The 23,942-nt window shown below is 40.2% G+C and overlaps 2 protein-coding genes across 6 annotated transcripts in view; one reads left to right on the forward strand and one right to left on the reverse strand.

Moving 5' to 3' along the window:
- The window catches only part of LOC124615660 (nuclear pore glycoprotein p62), a 35,957-nt gene extending 33,236 nt beyond the window's left edge, over positions 1 to 2,721 (forward strand). For all 5 annotated transcript variants that reach the window (XM_047143684.1, XM_047143686.1, XM_047143685.1 and 2 more), the window contains 3 exons: positions 38 to 210; positions 413 to 527; positions 2,499 to 2,721. In XM_047143684.1, the coding sequence (XP_046999640.1) occupies positions 38 to 210; positions 413 to 527; positions 2,499 to 2,666 (456 nt within the window). In that variant the 3' untranslated portion in view covers positions 2,667 to 2,721. The remainder of the gene's footprint in view (positions 1 to 37; positions 211 to 412; positions 528 to 2,498) is intronic.
- Positions 2,722 to 6,824: 4,103 nt separating this feature from the next.
- The window catches only part of LOC124615454 (NADH-quinone oxidoreductase subunit B 2-like), a 56,133-nt gene continuing 39,015 nt past the window's right edge, over positions 6,825 to 23,942 (reverse strand). The window contains exon 6 of the mRNA XM_047143355.1: positions 6,825 to 7,036. Within this exon, the coding sequence (XP_046999311.1) occupies positions 6,939 to 7,036 (98 nt within the window). The 3' untranslated portion in view covers positions 6,825 to 6,938. The remainder of the gene's footprint in view (positions 7,037 to 23,942) is intronic.

A 23,942-nucleotide genomic window follows, 5' to 3' on the forward strand; every position in this document is an offset into this window, starting at 1 on the left:
GCAACTTTTTTTAGTTAAATGTGTCTTCAATGTGCAGATTGTGAATTTGAATAGTGCTGTGGAACAAGTCAAGCTAGAGCAGCAACAGCTGGAACATGAGCTAGATTTCATTGTGGCTCAGCAGCGAGAACTGGAAGAATGCTTAGTTCCTTTGGAAAAAGAACTTGAGAACACTATTACTACAGGAATAGATCCAGAGCGGGAGCGAACGTGAGTGGCCTTGCAAATCTTGCTCACATGTTATTTGCATATTTATTTCTTCCTCCTCGTATTGATGTTAGTTTCATAAACTGTGTCGCTTTGTAACAGTGTTTTCTGAAGATACTTACTTTTTGTTTACCACTCCATCATAATTACAGTTTTTGTGTGTTGTGAATGTTAGGAAATTATTTTGATTGTAACTTTTTTTCAGTTACGATTTGGCTGAGAATCTAGATTCTCAGCTTAAACAGATGTCGGAAGATCTCAAGGAACTTATTGATCTGTTGAATGAAATGAATCGCAGTGGCAAGGATTCAAATGATCCGGTAAATTTCATTATTTTTTGTTCGTAAACGTAAAGCGACTTTCTCTAAGAGTGACAGTTTATCAAAGTAAGTTGTACTTTATTTTGAAGCATGGACATTGTAGTTGTGTTCTGAACAAAATATCATTCAGATGTCCACCACAGCTTTGAACACACTGACAGTCTGTAATACCCTGATGAAAGTTCATCTCCAAATGTTCCAAAGTTTGTGGCTTGTCAGCATAGACTTGGGCTTTGATGTAGCCCCCCAACAAGACCCCCTATGGGTATCATATGTGTAATACAGCCAACTGGTTGCAGCAAGATTTTACTTCAACCTGGTTTTGACACCAACTATGGGTAATGTCAGAAAGTCCAGACAGTTACCTCAAAGGATTACAAAACCATTAACGTAGAGGGAAAACCAAGAATAGATGGTTATTGTACCAAACAGATTCATGCCAACAAAAATAATCAATTGATGACGAAATAATGTAATTGAACAGATAAAAAAAATCTACTCAAAGCGGAAGCATAGCACATCACAAAAAAAAATTTAAGAAAAAGGGGCGCATGCATGCATGCATGCACGCAAAGGCTTTACTTACGTAAGTGTTCAGAGCCAGTGGCTGCTCCTCCTGGCAGAAGGGTTGGAGGAGGAAGAAGCTGGGTGAAGAGAGAGAAACTGGAGAGGTTTCAGAAAAGAGGTAGAGTTCCGAAAATTCACCCAGGGGAGACCTACTGGATGGGATGAGAAGGATCAAGACTTTTTGCCTTCTCATCCTGACTGGTAAGTCTCTCCTGATGCAGGGTTCTGGGTGACTTTTCAGAACTCTACCTCTTTTCTGAAACCTCTCCAGTTTCTTTCTCTTCACTCCTCGTTCTTGCCCTTCAACCATTTGAGCTCAGAATATATATGTCAAGGGTGTTGGATGGTAGTTTTGTGGATCACTTTTACTACCCGTCTTGTAGATGAGTGTGACCTGTGCTTTTTTGTCCAACAACTGTGCATGATTCTTTGTTCGAGGCACCTGCAGAGGATTGTAGTTAGAAGAGGCCAGCCACAGAATCAGTATAGAATCTGACAGGAATATCTGGTTTTTCGATCGTATATCAATCAGTGCACATGGAGAGAATGTAGCTTATTCATCAGATCCATTAAAATGGAATGCAGGATGCATTAAATGCTTTGAGATATAAATTCTCACTTATGGCTTTTAGGTTTTGATTAAATACTATTGCATTAAATTAGGAAAATAGTGATGTTTAACCCTTGGGCAGCCATGTGGCGTACTTTGTACGCATGTACAGAATAGCTGTCTTTATGTCGCCAAGGTAAACATATGAGCAAAATCAGAGTTTAATCATACAACAATAAAGTAAACTTACATTTTATGAGCTAAATCATTGTTTCATTAAACAATAATAAAACAAACATTCATCATACCACTATCTACTCAAGGCATTAAACAGCGCAGTTGCATCAGATCCCAGCCAACCACTTAGTCAGTTGCTAATGATCTTGTACACAACTGCCTCGTTATGGGATTATGCTGCTAGCTTGGAATCTGGGTCATTTTCTTGCATGGGTTGTAATTTTTTTCTCACCTAGTTTGCTGTTTATTTTATACTGCTGCTCACTTGGATGTATCCACTACTTATCATTGTGTTAGCTGAAGCAGTAATGAAGGGATAGGTACGGGCTCACAATCGTAAAGCAATGGAATGGTACAAGACAATGTTATTTGTGGTTGGCGCACTTTATACGTAGATGCACCCACTCGAAGGTTGAAGGAGTAGCAAGCAAAAAAAATAATAGACAACAAACCCTAAATTTTAGACTGTCACAAGGAAATTTTTTATTAGAAAATGCTAGTCACACTGTAAAGTAATCTCTAGTGGTTATGTATACTTAAGGTGCCAATATTTTGTAGCTATTATTGTACAAAGTAAATTTTTGTGTTGTATGCAAAAGCTCTTTGCTCTGTTACAGTTTGTGCAAATTGGCCGGATTTTAAATGCTCATATGAACTCTCTGCAATGGATTGATGAAAACACTACTCAGCTCGCAACTCAGATCGAACAAGTATCAAAACTGCATGACATACTCAAAAGGGAGAATGAACGATCTTTCCATCTTACTTATGATAAAGATTATTAAACTCTGTACAACAAACCACTGTGATTATGTTTTTCAATAAAAATTCAGAAATTAATACTGATTAAATCATTTCTAAGCCATTTGCCAACCTCTACCTTGCTTCCTTTGTATTTCAAAACTGTATTACTGCCGAACCTCATTTCAAGATGCAGAATTTATTTTAGTTGTCTATTAACAGCTACTAGTGCATGCAGATAGAGCTGCGAAAATGGTGGCTGGATGACAAAGAATGGATGGTGCTCCCCCCCTCCTCTTCCTCTTTGCATTCTTCAGCTGAGTTGGGACTTTGACCTGAAGCTCAAACACAAAGATCACAACATTCCCAGATATTACCATACAAAATCTATATTTGCAGTAATTATGATTTTGATTGAAAGAAATAGTTTCCTGCCTATTTGGACTGTTCACACAGCTGATTTTTGAACACAGTGTTTCAGTAACTTTTTAAGGCAAAGGCATAGTATTACACATTACAGGATATAAGATGTTCATTTTTGTCATCTTCAAAGTCTGTGCAGATCACCTTAATGTGCGTTTTACGTACGTGTGGGGAACAAATAGCACATACTGTGGAATGCTTGTCACATGCACACCTTCATTTGCTAGGCTGTGGTAGCTGGTCCTGTTCTTTGCATGCTGGCACCAGATCCTCTCCCTGCAAGACGAATCTATATATTTATCATAGATTTTGATATATACGGAACTGGCCATTTTTTGACAACATTGTCTATTAGTCTCCTTAGCCACAGCCTTCAAAAATTCGTGTATTGTAGCTTTATTACCAGAGCTTGTAAGAGAGAAATGGATTCAGAGCAGATGTTTACCAAATGAAGGGGGAGGAGCAGGGAACAAACCATGAATGGACGTCTTCCTTTTACCAACGCTGCAATTACTACTAATCCAATCACAAGTAGCTACTCCAACATCCATGTGCTCAAAAAATGTAGCATCTGGCTTTCTTTGACAGCCTTTTGTATTCTTCAATCTTTCCATCATTATGCATCATGGAGAAGAGTAAAACAGACAGCGACTTAGTTGTAAAATATGACACCGTTGTTGCATCTTTTATAAAACTGAACACACTTGAAGCTACTGTTATTTGTTTATTGGTCAAAAACTGAGATGATTATCTGGTTTATCTTTTGTATAGTATTCTGACCATGTCAACCTTTTTTCCCCACTACAGTTCTGGCAAGAGGCATGCTGTTATACCACTTATTGTAGTTAAATTTCTGCCAGTATTTACTAGAGGAAAAACAAGACACTACACTATTTCTGAAGAATTGTTTGGTTTGTTGAAAGGACCACTTCACTGTTTGCGTGCATAAACTTGAAATTTCATTAGATAAATTTCTTTTTGAGTCTACTAAAGGAAACCTTTATGGCATATTCCTTGGGGATCTTTTGGGAGATGTTATTGGAAGGAACATTGTCCCCAGAACAATGAGTTTCTCTTCATCACATTCTTTTGTCCTCGTCTCTAGTGATTTATCACTGCAAATACATCAAGCCCATTTATATCCTGCAGGTCACTGAAATGAAGATGGGAAGCTCTAAGTTCCTGCGTATAGCAGAAGATCCAGAAATGCATTCATCTCCATGTGGTTAGTGTCGACGTGTAGAATCATCCAAAAATGTTCATCAAATGCATGTTAGTGTATGTAATGATGTCATCGATAATTTTTTCTTCAAAATAAAAACTTTCCCTTGGGAGTCTATGCTGCTTTGGCCAGCACTAAAGCACCTGGCTTATGAGAAAAGATATGGCTTTTGGGTCTTCCTTCATGACTGTTTTCACTTGTCAGCTCATCTTCACGACACAGTAGTCTTTAGAAAGAAATCAAACAATGGAAAATCCAGGATGGAATGTAACAATCAGAAAATATATATATATGTGTGTGTGTGTGTGTGTGTGTGTGTGTGTGTGTGTGTGTGTGTGTGTGTGTGTGTGAGAGAGAGGGAGAGAGACAAAAGCCTTGTTAGCCGGAAGTTTATTTTGTGACAGTCATTTTGTTGTGCCTATCTGTGGCTCTGCATCTCTGCTATATGGTCTTTACAAAGAAACGAATTCAACGATTTGTCACTTGAAGAGGCAATGACATTTTCATCAGTAGCCTCTCCATCTTCTTACTTCTCTGAAAGAGACTGTTTTGTCATCACTTTCTAATGCCTATGACATAATTGCCTCTTCTTTGAGAAACTGATATTTTGGTAAAGGACATAATTGACAACCTTAGGACCTAGAATAAAATGAATGCCTTTGGTTTGTGAACAGAAATTAAGAGTGCCACACAACAGAAGAAAAAACTCCTGGGCCATCTTGACCTGACACGAGCAGTTAAGGGTTAAGCATTCAGTAACTCTTCCTAGTGTCAAGGAATTCCTCTGTTCTGGGCACATATACTTTCTGTTGGACTGTAATGGTAACTGGCAAACCTCACAAACTCTTTGGCCATTGTTGCTAATAGTTCAAACTGGTTGTAAAGGTGCTTGTCGCACCTGACTTCCTCTGGCATCACCAGTTTTGTACAGCAGCATGAAAGCGAAATTATTTTCTCCTCTATTAACTGTAATTTCTTCCTTCCTTGTGCTTTAACCAGTATTTGAAAAAATCACCAGATTTGGTGGCTGCATGACAGTCTTTCCTTCGTTATTTGCTACTTTCAAACCATCAGTGCCCTTTGAATCCGATTTTGATTGAGCAAGGCCTCATCAAGATACACAATAAGGCTGCAATTATTTGTTTTCCTGATAATGTGCATTTTTCTCAGAAAAGCTGCCACAACATTATATCTGTCCATCAGAATATATATAATCCCAGTTATTTCAAAATTCTGGCAGTCAAATGGTGGTGTCATGGGAACCAGTCTTGTAAGACATCTTCCACCTTTTGCTGAGTGGGATACTCATTGTGGCCATAAAATTCTTAAGCAGTCCTGTGAATCATCCAAGTGTGTGACAGTTCTTTGTTCCTCAGAGATTGCTGTTGCAGTCTGCAGTTTCTTATATGTGAGTCACCTTAACTTATAAACAAAAATAGAAGTAATAAATAATAAAAATCAAAGCTCTCTTGGCAAACTAGCAACTTCATGTAATTTATTTAAGTTTGTAATTTATTTAAGTTTTGCCTTTCGCAACCTGTAATAAAAATTTTGATGTTCTTTGAAAATAAACTGTTTGTTCATTCTGTAATTTTGTCTATATTATATCAAAACTTACGTCAGTTAGGTATGTACACATTTCTGGTGTGTTGACATCACAATAAAAGTTCTTTGATAACCAACTAAGCCTTGATGAAGCTGTACTTGCATACTAAAAACACAGTGCATATTTATTATTCAGTTTTCCATTCATTTCAAATAGTAATCTTAGCTTCAGTGGAACAACTTTTTGGTTGTGATGCTGTGCCATCATGAAGTGCAGCACTGCCATGTAAACCTTATCAGTGATGACAGGTGTCGTTTTGCTAACCATTCCTCTTTGTTACCTGGCCACCAGTTTCACTGCTCCATTCTAGTTGAGTGCACATCCTTTGGTTGGGCAATATGTACCTTGAATTGGGAGTTTACATTGTGCAGCTGCGTAACTGATATCCGAAGCGAGTCAAAATCTCTGATATAGTCCACTGGACCATGATGTGTTCCATACAAAAAATTGGGTAACCCATTGCAAATGGCCAGTTGTTAATCATCTTCAGCCCTACACGGCATAGGCTTTTACCCATTGACCATATACTTTCACAATAGCAATTCTACACAATAGTTTTGTTGTGGGGTTACACTCTCCAAGAATTTTTTAAATGACATATTCACCATCTACTGTACTACTAATTACGATTGCAATTTCGACCTTAGGTCATTTTCAACCATATTTCACAACTTGATAGTGACTTAAGGTCAAAATTGCAATCGTGGAAATTGGAATAAATAATACAGTTGATGGTAAATGTCATTTAAAAATAGCTCTTCTGTTTTAATAGAAACTTTTTAAAAGTTTTAGACAGTAAATAATTCACTTAATGTGAAGCAGGAAACTAGAAAAATTCCCGCTGACATCACTGATCAGATTCATATAGAAATTAAACGTTGATTTCCTACCGTTTGTTTTGACTTGTTTTATCCTGAAGGCTAAACTTTGGGAATAAGTGAAGTATTGATATATTTTCGATTAAATATTTTAATATTATAAACTTTACATAATTACAATAAATATTAGGGTACAAATTCCTTTTAACATTGTGTTAAAGAGGAAAGCACTGCTCATCTAAGTAATTTACTTTCTGTACCACATCTGCAGTGTCTTCATTCGCTTCACTTTCTTTTGTAATTGGAGTATTCCATACAGGAGTGCTTCAGCTGTCGGTGGACAACCTGCAAAAGAAGAAAAGTCAGTCAGAAATGGTATCCACACATATTTTACTATTTATTTGATCCTAACTGACCACAGTAAACGTTACTCAAATTTTACAATCAAGTAACGAAGGAGTTAAAAAACTGAGATCTAGTTTCATCTCATTAATAATCTGATTTAAGGTATGCTTAGCTTGTTCTGATAAAATACAGAGTAACATCAAAATTTAAACCTCAGAAAGGCAGCATTGTCACAGCAGCTGAGGATCTTATTTCATGGTTTTATGAACAAAACAGTCAAGATAACTTCATATTTAATGGTAAATGCCAGTTTTGGATGAAATGGGCCTTATTCAGATATAACACCAAATATAGGATGATGCCTGGTACCACATTGTCATCTCGTAGAATCAGGTGTACTGCCAGTGGTCCGCGTTTTCCCAACACTATATTCTGAATGTAACTCGGCCTCTTTGTAAGGTGTTCCCTAAGACTGGTTGACGAGCTGACCTTGTCCAATATTTATGCCTGGGCAGTGTGTGACGCTCCCTATGCCGTCCGTGCCCACTGTGGCCGTTTATGATCCAGAGCGAGGCAACCCAAAACAAACATCTCAAGAGACGTGAGGATTGCCGCAGCCTCCTACCTTAAGATGATGTCGGCACCATATGTGCGAAAGAGGGTCCACCACTTCCCCAACTCCTCGGACTTTGTGGAATGTCTTGACAACCTAGGATCTCGGACACAGACCTCATGGTCAGTTTTATTCACCAGCGTACCACTTCAGGACACACTCAATATAATTAGTGAGGAATTTGACAGAGCCTTGCTGGATCTTTTCAAGCATATTTTGATGTTGTAGCGGGACTTTGAATTTCGCCGCGCTACACTCGTTCCCTCAAATATAAATTATACCGTCGCAGCGGTATGAGCACTCGATGGCAGAGAAAATTGTAACCCTTTTTGTTTTCTATCCGTCTTTTGTCTCTTGAGAGCGGAAGCTGAAGGCAGACGTAAAAACTTATTAGCTAGTCTTGGTCGGATGGAGACGAAAAAACTTATTGATGTGCAGACGTATTGTGGAAGTTTGTATGTAATTCGGGGGGGCATAAAATACATTGCATTCAACATCAAGACGGTTTTGTATACATTAGTAATTCCTAGACAATGAAATTTATTGCAAAATTTCGGAGCCGCTACTACTTTTCACGCAGAAATGACGTAGGAGATTTTTGAAGACCTGGACGCCGCACGCGAGAAGACATGTTAACATGGCAAAGGATGAACTCTTTATCTATGCCATTTCTCCCTGTTAATCACATTTGTTATTCTCTGTTCTCTTTCAAATAATTTTTGTAGTGGAAATTGGTTTGACTTTTGCTCAGAAACGCCACAAGGACCACTCCAACAATAGCTTTTCCGAATCACTAAGTCCGATAACTTTTCTGTAATAAGAAGTCCGATTTACATTTCATTCTTTCCCTTTTTCACGGTCATTAACGATTTTAAAACCCCTTTTTATTCAACATTTCTTCCCACATTTCCTTTCTTGTCTTCTCTCTCTCTCTCTCTCTCTTTTTTTTAATATATTAACCACTACAACTGGCGACCGTGATAGGACGCAATTTTCGGATGTTTCGTTTTTGAGCAAATTTGAAACTTTAATTTGTATTTTTTCCCAACAGAGAACAACCAAAAATCCTAAAGTTAAAGGGTAACTAAAAGACCAACTTTATTGTCCCTAAACAAATGATTATACAATATTGTAAAGAATTTTTGTAACTAATTCAATATGCTTTTCTTTTCATGTTAACATCATTGTTGCAAAAGTGTTATTTTGAGACCTGTTGGTGATTATCCGATGGAGATGTATTAAGAAAATCCATATTTTGACGAATACGATTTACGCAGAAGTGATTGACCAGCCACTGAAGGACAGAAAATTTAATGGTGAGTCACAGAATTATGTTTCATTCAAACATTCAATAGCCGACTCCAGAATCCATTTTTCCCTTTCCACAGATCCTGTAGTTTTCTTCTAGATTTTTCCAAAATTATCTCTATTGTAGTTTGTGGTAATTATAGTACTGTTGTAGCATATGAAGATCGTGAATTTGACCGCCAGTCATTTGTTACGAAAAATTTTGTCCGTCCTGCTGCATCTTTCTCAACCATTGTTTGCAATAGAGCAATTATTTACATTGACGAGAAAATATTTCAACCTAAATTTGAGTCAAATCATTATTAATCAGACTTATATTATTCCCTTTTAATCTTACGATTATAAATCCTATTACAATGGAACGCGGTAAGGTAGAGATATTTTTGGCAGATGAGTTAAGTGAACTAGATTCATCGTTCAACCAACAAGAAAGTCCGTTTCCCTCCATGGACGAGCTCACAGGTCAATGCAATGATTTTGCCTCAAACTCACAACATTTGTGATAATACACAGATGGCGACTTTAAATGACAAAATGTGGAATGGACGCAAGACTAGACCGTCAACGCCATGGTTAATGTCAATGTCAGAACCGAATATGAGACAAATTCAGCAATGTGACAAGTCGGACACAGGAGACACAAACTGGACCGACTGTTAAGAGTTATTTGCTGACATGAAACGAGACGTTAGTCAGAAAATTGACGCAAAACTGGATGCACTTGGTCAGGACTTTAAACAAAGGCTAGATAAAAGCGATGAAAAATTTGACATATTAAACCGTACTATGACCGAAAATTTTGAACAAACGACAAAACAGATGACAGAATTAAATAACACCACTCAACAGCTCAGCCAGCGATTTGAGACATTGTCCAACCGAGTCACTAAACAGGAAGAAACTTTCGTTACATTCACACAGGAAACAAAAAACAATATCACCCGATGTGCAGCAGGAAGTGAACACCCGTGTGGCAGAGTTAGCTCAGGCCCACACTTCAGCTAGCTCCACCCAAGAAAAGCTGACTGAAGAAGTGGGAAATATTACCCAACAGCTCACAATGGTAGTTCTTGAACAAACCCACCTCAAAGAAAAGATAGAAAAATTAGAAGACCGAGCGGACCTCGCGTCACTAGACGACACCAACATGGCCGAAAGAATTGTACATGAATGTAAATTGTGTGACGACTATCTGGACAAAAGACTTGAAACAATTACACAGGACATACTTTCAAAAAACAAAGACACATGTTAAAGACATGACAAAATTACGAGACAATGTTGTGCCGTGTTTGGCAATTGGTGCAAACGCATTGTCAGGGAACGACAGAACAGCTAAAACCATGGCTAATGACACAGACAGAACACCTATTGTGGAATCACCCATTACCAATCAAAATTACAATGTGCCGCTTTCTTTTCCACCAAATGAGCAATATTACAGTACGACACCTAGAGTAGCAAGTGACACAAACCACGTCAATACAGTTATGCCAACCGGCATGGCCGATGACACGTTTGTAAGGCATGGGTATTTCCAGATGTTTTCCAGTGAGGACAAGCACAAAGCCCACCCTATTGTGTTTATTAGATCATTTGACAGTGTTTTTCCATGTAGTTGGTCAGAAGTCGATAAAATCAGATACGTCACCAATCTCATGAGAGGATGAGCAGCTAAGTGGGGTGCCGCTATGAAACGGCGGTGACTTACGTTTGAACAGTTCAAACAAGCCTTCTTGGACGAATTCTGGTCCGAGAATGAGCAACAGAGTCTAAGGAGAGAAGTGTACAACTCCGAGACCTATGACCCTAAAAAAGAGACATTAAGACAATACTTTGAGAGGTACCTAGACAAGACACTGTACTGGTCCAAACCAGCCGACTTGCCAGCCATAATTGACACTTTAAAGAGCCACTTACCCTTTCCGTACCGAGACAGATTAATAGGAGTACTGGAGAATGACATTAAGACTTTCTTAAACTTCTTAGATCAAATGGACGTAGTTTACAGAGGCGATTCACGCCATTCAAATTTTACTCATATTACTAACCAAAATCAGCACCCACCCCAAAGGAACTGTAGTGACGGTGGAACCATCTGTCCACGCCGCGACACAATACGATGCATGCGCGCGAAACATATTCAAATGGAAACATGTATGACGGTAGGAACAACCGCAGAAATTCGTGGAATAATAATAATAATAACAACAATAATTATCACCCATATCAAAATGGTAACTACATGCAAAATGAAAATCACAGACAGAATATGTGGAACACACAAAATTCACGCATGACAAATCAAAACCTCCACGGAATCCGCCGCCGTTCCCGAGTACAGTTATGCACTGCCCGCCACGAAGTAGCAATAACAATTGTGGTGTGCCATCAGCTGACGCGTGGGCGCCAACCGGCCGGAATGTAAACATAGTGGAGCTGGTGAATGAACCCGGCCAAACACATCAGACGACGACCAAGCTAAGCGCTCGTGCTGTGTTGTACGAGCGCAACGTCTGAGACGGTTTGTTTCCTCAGGTACGACGACAAAATGACAGCAGAACAGGATTTAACAAACCTATCAGGTTGATGACCTTGTTCTTTTGCGTTCACGTCCCAAGTCTACAAAATTAAAACAACTGAACAGAAAATGGCAGCTATTACATTCGGGTCCTTTCAGAATAGCAAGCATACCTCACCCAGGTTGTTACTCCCTAGAATACCCGTTCTCTCTGCATCCCCACAAACATTTGAAACCCTTTGTGCACTAAAACAACATAATATAATGACAACTAATTTGAACACGAGCAAGTCCCTGTGAAAACGAGATCGTAAATACTTGTATTGAATACTCGAACATTAAGTTATACAGCCTAAGAACACAAACGTTAATTTATGGAAATTATATACTGCAGTTACACTTGTACACATAATTATGAAGAGAATGTAAACCCAGGTGAATACACTTACTGAATGAGAAAAGATATTCATATAGGAATGAGATCTATACAGGTTACATTTGTTGTTAATTGTAAATTATAAGGTGAATCAACAATTAGTTATTTCAAGGCACTCTAATGACAGGAGATAATAGCTATTGAGATCAGTAATGACATAGGTATGTTGCAGAATATGACTGAATGATCAGTATGAATGAGTTAATATTTAAGTTAATATTAGAAGGTAAGTTACTGTGTAGTTGAGGGGGCACAGAGATTATTTGAGGAAAATATTATTGGAGTTTTATGAGAAAGGAAGTGCCAAATGGCCCCACGTATGTGATATATTCTTGTATATACATATACACACACATGTATATATACATGTATATGATGAATATGGGAGTAAGGAATGAGTGAGAATGTTTTGGTAATATTGTGCTATGTAGGCCTAGAGGAGTGAGTAAATTGTCACCATCTTTAAGATTACACAAGAATTTCAGTTTGAAAGAAAACATTTGGGATGAGTTAGAACGGACGTTAAAAGTGAATCTACTTACAGTGCCCTTGAAAATGAATGAATGCAAGAAAAGCAGAGTGAACATAATGGTGATTACAGCTGTTGAAAGAAGTGTAATAAGAATATAACTTGGAAACACATTAGCTTTAATTTATTTCAGAAGTAACTTTGTAACCTTTCATTAAGTTTTGTTAAGCCTCTGTGTGGAAGAAAACATTTCTAGTTCGTGTCTAGGCAGGAGAATGATATTTTAAGCAACTTAAGTTGAAATACAGTTTTTACACATCCCTCATGTGAATACATTTGTGTATACAAAAGTGAAATTTAGTGCCATGTTAGCCTTTATTATACTTACACAACAGAAAACCCTGAGGAAGCAAAAGATAGGAGAGTTATTAAGGCCGTTTTGCGACTCGTACAACACCTCCACTTAAGCGAACAGATGACAAAATTACATCTACTTTGAAGACAACATTTGACTTTTCAGGTAATGCAAGGTAAGTGCAAAGGAGCAGTGACCACCCGTGCAACCGACGTCGAGCAACGGACAGTGAGAAAGAGACATTTTACTGTCAATTATAATAATATGTTCTTTATTTATGATTTATAGATAGAAATGATGTATATACACACAACATACATAATGTTTAACCTTCACTAAAGTAGAAGAAAGTTCATGGTTGAACTCTTGAGAGGAAATTTGATACGTTATTATATAATATACATTATGAGAGAGACAATCTCTGTGAGATATATTTTCCATTTGTATAGACAGTATCCACAAGAAGTGGAGATATCAAGGGAGTACAGAGCAGATATGTGATTTACTCATGCAAGAATTTAAGGTATAATACACTTAGTCATATGAACAGTCAGAACACAAACAGAGAATCTGCCATGATACACTACACAGACTTGATGTAAGGACACTTACATTTACCTCATGATTTGGTAAATGGTAAGCACCTCCTTTCACACACACCTTGAAGGTGATGCAAGCGTTATAATGTATTATGTTCTCTTTCTATGTCGTAGCTATAGGATTTGGTAGCTTATAGGTAGTGAATAGTTTCTTCCATTCTATCTTTCTCCATTATCCTACCACCTCCTGCAGCTGGGTATTGTTTGTTTACGGAATGTAAGAGTATGTTGTGTGACAGTAAACTTTCAGGTATGAATAAAAAGACATGAATATTGATGGCATTACAAGCCTGGTCAACCACTAGCCAAGATATGGAATCAAAAGAAAGAAATGAATTAAAAATGAAGGAAAGCCCGTGCTTTTAATATTAAGTCCGATATCCCTTGGCACGCCCAAACCTGAATAAAGAAACTTAATACTGCAATAAAAGAAAGCCAATGGGACTTAGTATTATTTTTTTAGTGTAAATATTTCACATGCATATTCTTGTAAATTTATGTGTTAAAACTTTGCATATTGTCAACATATTTTGAAATGTGACCACGAACTGTAAGCTTTCATAATTAATTATGTAAACATGCTTGGACAAAGTGAACTGTTAAAATGTAAATATGGCAAACTGTGTTAGTTATAAACGACGAAATTTGTGAAACTTATGGTGCATAAACCAAATAACTGTTTGCAAACCGATATAAACTACAATTTATTTCGACGATAATGTGGATTTTCACACTACAAATGAACGTTTGTTGGCAAGTGTAAACAACATGACGAAACACCTACCTTTGCGAACATCGACGCCCTTGTTCCTGGCCGGCCTTCAGATGCTTTGGAGACAAAAAACTCAGCACCTGTCATAGGCGATGTGGAGGCAAAAAACTACATCGACAATATATGCCCCGGAAGCAATAGTCATGAAAACGCACAAGGACCTGGAGTGTTGTGCCTTAACAGAAGACATGGACATTGCTTCGGATCACGCACACGCTCAATCTTATGGTGTCACCGGACTTAGCATGCCATTTATGCAGGAATAACAACTTCTAATCAACACTACGTGAAAGTGAATACTGTGCAAGACTGTCATGACACAGAGATTTTGAAACTGCCGCACACGAAATTCAGTGATGCTATTGAGCACGCGCAAAGACTACGTGCTGCCATAGATGCATTGGGAAACCAACGCTGGACGCGCACAACATTAACTGTGCTTGCTCAAACAAACTATGTAAATATATGTATATTAATTTTGTAAAAGGGATCAAAACTATAACAATTGTATTTAGTATATAGGTTTAGAAAGTAAGTATTGACAGAGATTATCGCCTATGAATGCACGTGGCCTTTCCTATGAAAATATGTATATACTGACAGTTAGGTATATCTATTATATTGTTTGCTAGCCTGCCACGCTAAATGTTTTAGCGTAACAGTTGAGGGGGCAATGTAGCGGGACTTTGAATTTCGCCGCGCTACACTCGTTCCCTCAAATATAAATTATACCGTCGCAGCGGTATGAGCACTCGATGGCAGAGAAAATTGTAACCCTTTTTGTTTTCTATCCATCTTTTGTCTCTCGAGAGCGGAAGCTGAAGGCAGACGTAAAAACTTATTAGCTAGTCTTGGTCGGATGGAGATGAAAAAACTTATTGATGTGCAGACGTATTGTGGAAATTTGTATGTAATTCGGAGGGTGTAAAATACATTGCATTCAACATCAAGACGGTTTTGTATACATTAGTAATTCCTAGACAATGAAATTTATTGCAAAATTTCGGAGCTGCTACTACTTTTCACGCAGAAATGAAGTAGGAGATTTTTGAAGACCTGGACGCCGCACGCGAGAAGACATGTTAACATGGCAAAGGATGAACTCTTATCTATGCCATTTCTCCCTGTTAATCACATTTGTTATTCTCTGTTCTCTTTCAAATAATTTTTGTAGTGGAAATTGGTTTGACTTTTGCTCAGAAACGCCACAAGGACCACTCCAACAATAGCTTTTCCGAATCACTAAGTCCGATAACTTTTCTGTAATAAGAAGTCCGATTTACATTTCATTCTTTCCGTTTTTCACGGTCATTAACTATTTTAAAACCCCCTTTTTATTCAGCATTTCTTCCCACATATTCTTTCTTTTCTTTTCTTTTTCTTTTTTATTAATCACTACAACGTCGACGTAAATCCTTTACGGAGGCCAATTCTATGAGCAAACTGAAGGAGTGGTCATGGGTAGCCCCTTATCTCCAGTAGTGGTGAATCTATTTATGGAGAAATTTGAGGATGAGGCAGTTACAACTGCTGCCTACCAGCCGACGTGTTTCTTCAGATACGTTGACGACACGTTTGTCATCTGGCCACAGGGCAAGAGAAGACTGGATGAGTTCCTGGACCATCTGAACACAAGACACCCAAACATCAAGTTCACCATGGAACTGGAGAGTGATGGTCAGCTTCCATTCCTCGATGTCCTGGTAAAGAGGAAGGCAGACAGCACCTTAGGCCACAGTGTGTACAGGAAACCAACACACTGACTTATATTTATAGGCTGACAGCTGCCAACACCCACAACAGAGCATGGAAAACTCGTAACCGAGCCAAATCACAGCCTGACAGCGGAATTAGAGCATCTACAAAGAGTGTTCGCAGACAACAGATACTCCACCAGGGACATCCGCAAAGCACTCCATCCCACCAGACAACCTGAGGCAACAGGAGAGAAGCAGAAAGGAGACCAGACCAGGAAAGTAGCCTTTCTACCGTATGCTGGACCTATATCTGCCAAGATCAGCAGAATCTTGAAGAAACACAATAGCAAGATAAGGATGCTCCTCGGAACTGTCAAGGATGATTTGGGGTTAAGGAAAGCTGGTGTCTACCACATACCATGTGAATGTGGGATGTCTTACTTCGGTCAAACTACCGGAACAGTCGAAATTATTTCGACACCAGAGACATACCAGGCTACAACAGGTAACTAAATCTGCAACAGCAGAACATTGCTTGACCTTTAGCACATCATGGATTATGACAAAACCAAATTGGAACTACTATAGAAACAACGGAAGAAAGCTCCCTCCTCCAGGAATGAACTACAGATGTCCAAGGGCGTAAGTAACGAAACAACCACATACGCAATACCAGGCAGCAGCAAGCTCCTTTGAGGATGACCATCGTAACATGCAGCTCGAACAGCAGCCGGATGCCGCAGGAAGTGCACCTCACAGGCACATACCGGGTTCAAAGGCCAGGAGAATGGCTCAGCCACGAGAGAAACTCACCGTGGACACGGACAGCACAAGGAACTTCAACAGAGCCATGAAAGTGCTAGGATTGCGCCTATCAGCCGCGGACCCAATACGGAAAACCTTGGGGTGGCCACTGCCTCAAAAGAGCCGCAATGGGTGCAGACGGCATAGAGAGTGCCACACACTGCCCAGGCATATATATGGGACAAGGTCAGCTCGTCAACCATCCTCAGGGAACACCTGATGAAGACGCCGAGTTATGATGTCAAAATATCGTGTTGGGAAGACGTGGACCACTGGCAGTACACCCGATTCTACAAAATGATAACAAATCACCGGGAAAGTCTTAGAAATTATGGTACCACATTCATACAATTAAATTTAAAGTGCAGGAGGAGGGTTGTATTTTAGTACTCTCTCTCCGGCATGTCACAATTGAAAAATGCCCCAATGCCTGGCGCACGCGTGTAGTTCAAGTGAGGCAAAAGACATTGTAATTGTAAAGTTTCTACAGGGGGGGAAACAAAAAAAACTTCAGTCATATTATTTACACATGTTTCTGCAAATTAACAGGCTAACACTCATTCCTTTCGATGAGAGGTAGGTATGTGATGTACCACAGCAACTGTTCACTGCAGTGAAGAATGTTTACTGTATTCATACTCTAAGTAAGTAGAATGCAACCACTTTTATCCAATGTGGTGCATTGTCGAAGTTTATGAGTAGAGTACCTGAGTATTCTTCTCCCAAATGTACATAGACTTTTCCGTCAAAACAGATCATGGAAGAGAAGTGTGTGTGTGTATATCAGGTGCTGTGATGATGCCAGAACAGCAGCTTCACCGATGGAAAAGGAAAGACACATGTATTGCAATGGCAACACACTGCCACTGCATATACTTCAATAAATTGAGGAAAAATGACATTTCCTGCTTTCCAATGCAGGTATGACATCCGCAGATGGCTAGGCTGTAAGGAAGAGATTTTTTGATGTGGAATGGGTGACAGCTGTCGACAAACAGGTACTGTTGGTGGTTTTTACTACCTTGATATGGACAGACATACTTACGGAGCCATGAGAGAGGTGGATGTCCTCATCTAGGAAGTTGGCTCGATGAATTAAGAAGGATCAGGTGAAGGGGATATGGGAGTAGGCGTCAAGGTTTTGGAGGAAAGAGCAAAGGTTGTCCTCGCAGTAAGTCCAGATCAAGCAGGAACTGTTGAAATATACCAATAACCTTAGCAGAGCCTTTACTGACAAACAATATCCTAACCAGCTCATCTACAAACAAGTCTCCCAAGCCATCTGCTCATCTGATGCCAATAAATCTGTTCACTAGCCGCAAACGAGCACTCTTCTGATCTTCCAGTAATACTGTGGCCTTGAAACGTTCAACCACATCTTCTACCTGAGATGAGGAATTTCCTACCCAAATTCCCCAATGTAATGTTCTGCCACACACCCTACCTACAGAATATCCCTGTCCATTCCTACCCTACTCCAATCCTATTCCCAATCCTGCACCCCAAGGGTGGTTTTCTTGTGGTCAGTCCGGGTGCAAGAGATGCGTTGTGTTGTGCAACACTGTGTCTGTCCAATATATTGTTTCCGACATTCGCAGGAAATACTGCAGACACCCAGTGTTCTTAGACCCAAGTTGTCCTTCATTGAGCCCAGCATATTTCTGATTTTTGCTGGAGGATGGAAGATGGTTTTTATCTTTTTCTTCTCCAGTATCCTGGCAATCTTGACCATGGGCGGCCCTGCGTACGGGACGAATGCCAGACCTTTGTTGTTCTCTTCTTCCTGAAGGTCCTCCTCCTCCTTGCCCATCTTGAGAGCATGTCTAATCTGCACTTTGGTGTATCCATTCTTCTGGAAGGTTTTCTTCAGGTGGTGAATCTTTGTAGATAAACTGTCCTTGTCGCATATGTCATGAGCTCTGCAGACAAGAGCAGTGAGCATGGATTTCCATTGTGCTGGGTGATGGCAGCTGTTGGCGTTGAGGTACAGGTCTGTGTGTGTTTTCTTTCGGTAGACCCAGTGCTCCATCTGTTTTCTTCTTTATTAGGATATCGAGGAAGGGTAGACAACAACCATTCTCTTCCAATTCTATTGTGAACTTGATGTTCTCATCTATGCTGTTCAGATGGTTGAGAAATTCCATTAGAGTGTCTTCGCCGTGCGTCCACTCCGCGAAAGTATCATCAATGTACGATAAAAGACCTTGAGTTTAAGGTGTGCTGTTTCCAAGGTGATATCCTCGAAGTATTCCATGTACAGATTAGCGACGCATGGTGCCAGTGAGGATCCCATAACAACTCCATCCATCTGTTGGTAAAACTTGCGCCCACACTGGAACGTGGTCGTGAGTGCATGGCGGAATAATTCCACTGTGTCTTCGTTGAAATGATTCACCAATAGCTTCAAGGAGTCCTCTAACGGTACCGTCGTGAAGAGGGATGTAATGTCAAAACCGACCATATCATCATTTTTGTCAAGACGCCACTCCTTGAGTGTCTTAACAAACTCCATGGAATTCTTGATGTGGTGAGGACATTTACCCCCAAGAGGCTTAAGTAGTTGCATCAGGTGTTTGGCTATAGAGAATTGATTGTGTCTACCATCGGGCGTAGTGGTACCTCCCTCTTGTGTATCTTGGAGAGGCCGTATAACCGTGGTGGAACCGGAGCTCTGAGGTAAAGCCTTTTTATCAGGTCCTGGTTCAGACCTGAGTTGTTGAGAAGACTGATGGTCTTTCTAGTCACAGCTGTTGTAGGGTCCTTCTCCACTTGTTTGTAGGCCTGGTCCTGCAGCAGCAAATTAATCTTGTCCCACTAGTCAGCCGCTCTTAGCAGCACCAACACATTCCCTCTGTCTGCTGGTAGAATGACAGTATCCTCATCTTCTCTGAGGCTGCGTTCCGCCACTGAGATGTTGGATTTCAGCATTCTCGCTTTGTCTAGGATTCTGCAGGTTTCCTTTCTCACCTCTTCAGACGGCAACCCGCGTATGGCCTGTTCGACGCTGCTGATGATCTCTAGTTTTGGTAAAGTGCTCGGAACCGGTGCAAAGTTTAATCCTTTGGATAGCACGGGTGTTGTCACCTCATCCAGCTCCTTGCTGGTCAAGTTGACAATGGTCCTCGAATCCTCGGTGTCAGGCTCCTGCCGTTGTGCACCTGGTAGTCGTTGGAACTCGTTTTGTTGTTTCGTGATCGCCCACTCCCATGTGAAAGGTGAGAGTGTCGACGCCAGTTTCAGGTGGCGTGCGAGTCCAATTTTGTCGAGTTCAAACTGTGTGATGCGTATGCGCTCCCTCACCAGTGCCGAGCTGGCACGTTGGAGGATGCGTTTGGTTGCCATATGGCTAGGATGTCACAGGTGTGTGAACTGCAGTAGTACGTGCTTGTCCCGACAGCATTGCAAGAACACCTTCTTGATCCGAAGTCTTGCAATGATTTGATACTGCAATATATGTCCTCCCTGTAGAGGTGCGTTATATGACAATGCAGGATTTCTCGGCGAATCTCAATGATAAAATCTCCTCAGATTGACAGCCGAGTCAATGTGTTGTTTTCCAGTAACGTTTAAGCAAGTTTCTTACTTGCCTTCTTCAGGCGAAGTGTTGAGTTCGTGTCTCATCCTGATCTTTATAGCCATTGGACCACAGGCTTCTCTGCATCCTCGGAGCCGGGTGGGTCAATGAGGCACGAGCGGAATTGGCGCAGCGGCGCGTGGGTGAGTGGGGGAGCAGCAGGCATCGGGTCCTGGCATCTCGTCTCAGTGCGGCCTGTTTCGGTAGCTCAGTCTACCATCTACCGAAAGAAAACACACACAGACCTGTACGTCAATGCCAACAGCTGCCATCACCCAGCACAACGGAAATCCGTGCTCACTACTCTTGTCCGCAGAGCTCATGACATATGCGACAAGGACAGTTTATCTACTGAGATTCAGCACCTGAAGACAACCTTCCAGAAGAGTGGATACACCGAAACGCACATTAGACGCGCTCTCAAGATGGGCAAGAAGAAGAAAGAGAAGGACCTTCAGGAAGAAGAGAACAACAAAGGTCTGGCATTCGTCCCGTACGCAGGGCCGCCCATTGTCAAGATTGCCAGGATACTGGAAAAGAACAAGACAAAAACGATCTTCCATCTTCCAGCAAAAATCAGAAATATGCTCGGCTCAATGAGGGACAACTTGGGTCAAAGAACACCGGGTGTGTACAGTTATTTCCTGTGAATGTGGGAAACAATATATCGGACAGACACAGTGTTGCATAACACAACGCATCTCTGAACATCTGAGAAGTATCCACCTCTGACAAAAGAAGCCTGTGGTCCAGCGGCTATAAAGATCTGGAAGAGACATGAACTAAACACTTCACCTGAAGATGGCAAGTAAGAAATTTGCTGAAACGTTGTTGGAAAACAACACATTGACTCCGCTGTCAACCCAAGAAGATTTTATCATCGAGATTCGCCGAGAAAGCCTGCATTCTCATACGACACTAATCAATAGTTTACTATAAACTATTTTGTAACATACCAATTTAGGTGCCTAATGACAAGAAACCTATTATAGACAAATTAAGCAAGAGACGCAGAAATAACATAAGTGGATTTATGCTTCAAGCAAATTTTGAGGATGCTCATGAAGGTAATGCACTTCTGTTTTGCTTTTCTACACATCAGTTCTCAGACCTCTCTTTGTATTTTTCCTCTTTCACCAAACACGGCATCCAACATTTCAGACACGCTCCTGATTAATGCTGCGAAGCCTCTTTAAGAATCACCTCCCATTCTTTCAGGAGAGCCACCCATAAGTCATGTAGAGTCTATGACAGATCCTTCTCTCTGGCCGGTCCCCTACAAAATCAATAAGATTCAAATCAGGTCTTCGAGCATGCCATGTATAAACTTCACTTTATCCAAAAACTCTTAACACAATTCTCATAACATGTGGGTGTGCACTGTCATGCATTAGTGAAAAGTTATCACCAATAAATGGAGCAAAAGCCACAACATGCCCCAAAAGGATTTCCTTCACATACTAATATGCTGTGTCGCCCCCATGGTCCATGAAGACCAAATCTATCCTTGCACTCATACTGATTCCTGTCCACATCATCACAGAACGACTTTGAAAGGCATCCAGGATGAAACATGTTAGGGAATGCCTTTCAGCAGACCACCTCTGTTCTTTAGCGTCAGGTGATTCCAGGTCAAATCATGACTCTGTGAACAACACTTGCTTCCATTGCTGTACTCTCCAGCCACAATATTTCCTTATGAAACACTATTTAGTTGTGCAATGCTCTCTGGAGAATTCTTGGCCTGTAGCAGGTCTTCTGGTGGGAATGTTGGCTCCTTCAAATCTTCTTCAAACAGTTCTTTCACTAACATTGACCCCCTTGAACTTGGCGGAATCAATTTTGTACTTGCAGGAAGTGTGATAATCGTAGAGACTTAAGTTGTAAGAAGTGGGCATTTATTGGTGATGTGGCTCTTCTCAGGCTTTATCCTGGTTTCCTTGCATAGTTTCCAGTCTGCCTATACCTTCTTACAGTTTTGGAAATCATGGAATGTGTAGTTCTAACATTTTTGTAATATAATGCATGCTCCATCCATCCTCCAGTAAAGCAACAGCTTTTGCATCATCTTCAGGGATTAACACCACATGCCCTCGAGACAGCTGATTATGATAATCAGAGAAAGATCTTATGAACACACATGATATACTGTTCCCTTCCAAAGATACAACAATAAGTGTTAGAAGAGTGGAAAAAAAAAATCAATTTGCACAGGGAAACACACTTAAGGCAACTGGAATAAACAATCAACATTTCATTGTTTTTTCCCTAACCCAATAACATACACCATCTCAAAACAAAGGATAATGCGCTACAGCTTGATTAAATACATAATTACACAGAATTTATTACGTGCTGTGTTTTTCACATCGATCAGTGCATTTAAGTGACCTAGTGATAACATCTGAGGTTCCAAGAGGCTTTTTCTGATAATGCTGTAATGTAGAAAGAAGTTGCAAATTTTCGATAATTATAGTGCAATGCAGGAAGACCTGCAGAAGATTAACATTTCGTGTAGGTATTGGCAGTTGACTCTCAACATACAAATATAGTCACAGCCATTAAATGTCTGAGTATGCATAACGAGTGATAAAAGTTGAACAGCCACATAAAATTAGTCACAGGGATGGCAGGTGCCAGACAGATTCATTGGGAAAATCATCATGAATGTAATCCATCCATGAAGGAGATAGCTTACAAAAATCCTTGTTCAGTCATAGTTTGGTTTTCACAACGTATGATTGCTAGACGAAGCACAATAGATTCAAAAAGATGGCTTGCATTGCATCACAGTTTCATTTAGTAAGTGTGAAAGCTTCAAGGAGATGCTCATGAAGCTCCAGTAACACGCACTACAAGAGAGGCGTTGTGCATCACAATGTTGTTTCCAGAATGAGATTTTCACTCTGCAGCAGAGTGTGAGCTGATATGAAACCTCCTGGCAGATTAAAACTGTGTGCCAGACCGAGACTCGAACTCGGGACCTTTGCCTTTCGCGGGCAAGTGCTCTATCAACTCAGCTACCCAAGCACGACTCATACCCCGTCCTCACAACTTTACTTCTGCCAGTACCTCATTCGCAGGAGAGCTTCTGTAAAGTTTGGAAGGTAGGAGAACGAGTACTGGGGGAAGTAAAGCTTTGAAGACGGGGCGTGAGTCGTACTTGGGTAGCTCAGTTGGTAGAGCACTTGCCTGCGAAAGGCAAAGGTCCCGAGTTCGAGTCTTGGTCCGGCACAAAGTTTTAATCTGCCAGGAAGTTTCACAGTGTAGTTTACTCTTAAAATTCAGAGAGCAAATGTTCATACAAGAGTCAACCAATATATCACTTCCTCCACGTATATCACATGAAACAACCATGAAGGTAAGATGAGATCTGATTTCACATGAAGGCTTACCAAAAAACGTTCATCCCAAAGACAATTTGTGACCGGAACAGAAGAGGGAGTCTGGTGGGGGCTTGGGGTGGTGACAGTGATACAAAGAGCACTCATAAACCACAAAGTGGCTTGTGGAGTACAGATGTAAACGACAACTCTTTCTTATGGACAATTTAACATTTTAGTTAATCACAACCACATATGTAAATGTATTTTAAAATTATCCTTATCTTGGCAAAATTATCAGAGGGATAATGATTCTCAAGTTAAGGAGTGCTACAGTTTATTTTGGACAAGGCGAATTAAAGTAATAAAATTTATTTACCCACGAATCATTTTTACAGTACTATAGCATTTCTCAGCTTAATATAAAGAAAGACT

Source organism: Schistocerca americana, chromosome 5 (genome assembly GCF_021461395.2).
Source record: "Schistocerca americana isolate TAMUIC-IGC-003095 chromosome 5, iqSchAmer2.1, whole genome shotgun sequence".
Classification (NCBI taxonomy): Eukaryota; Metazoa; Arthropoda; class Insecta; order Orthoptera; family Acrididae; genus Schistocerca; species Schistocerca americana.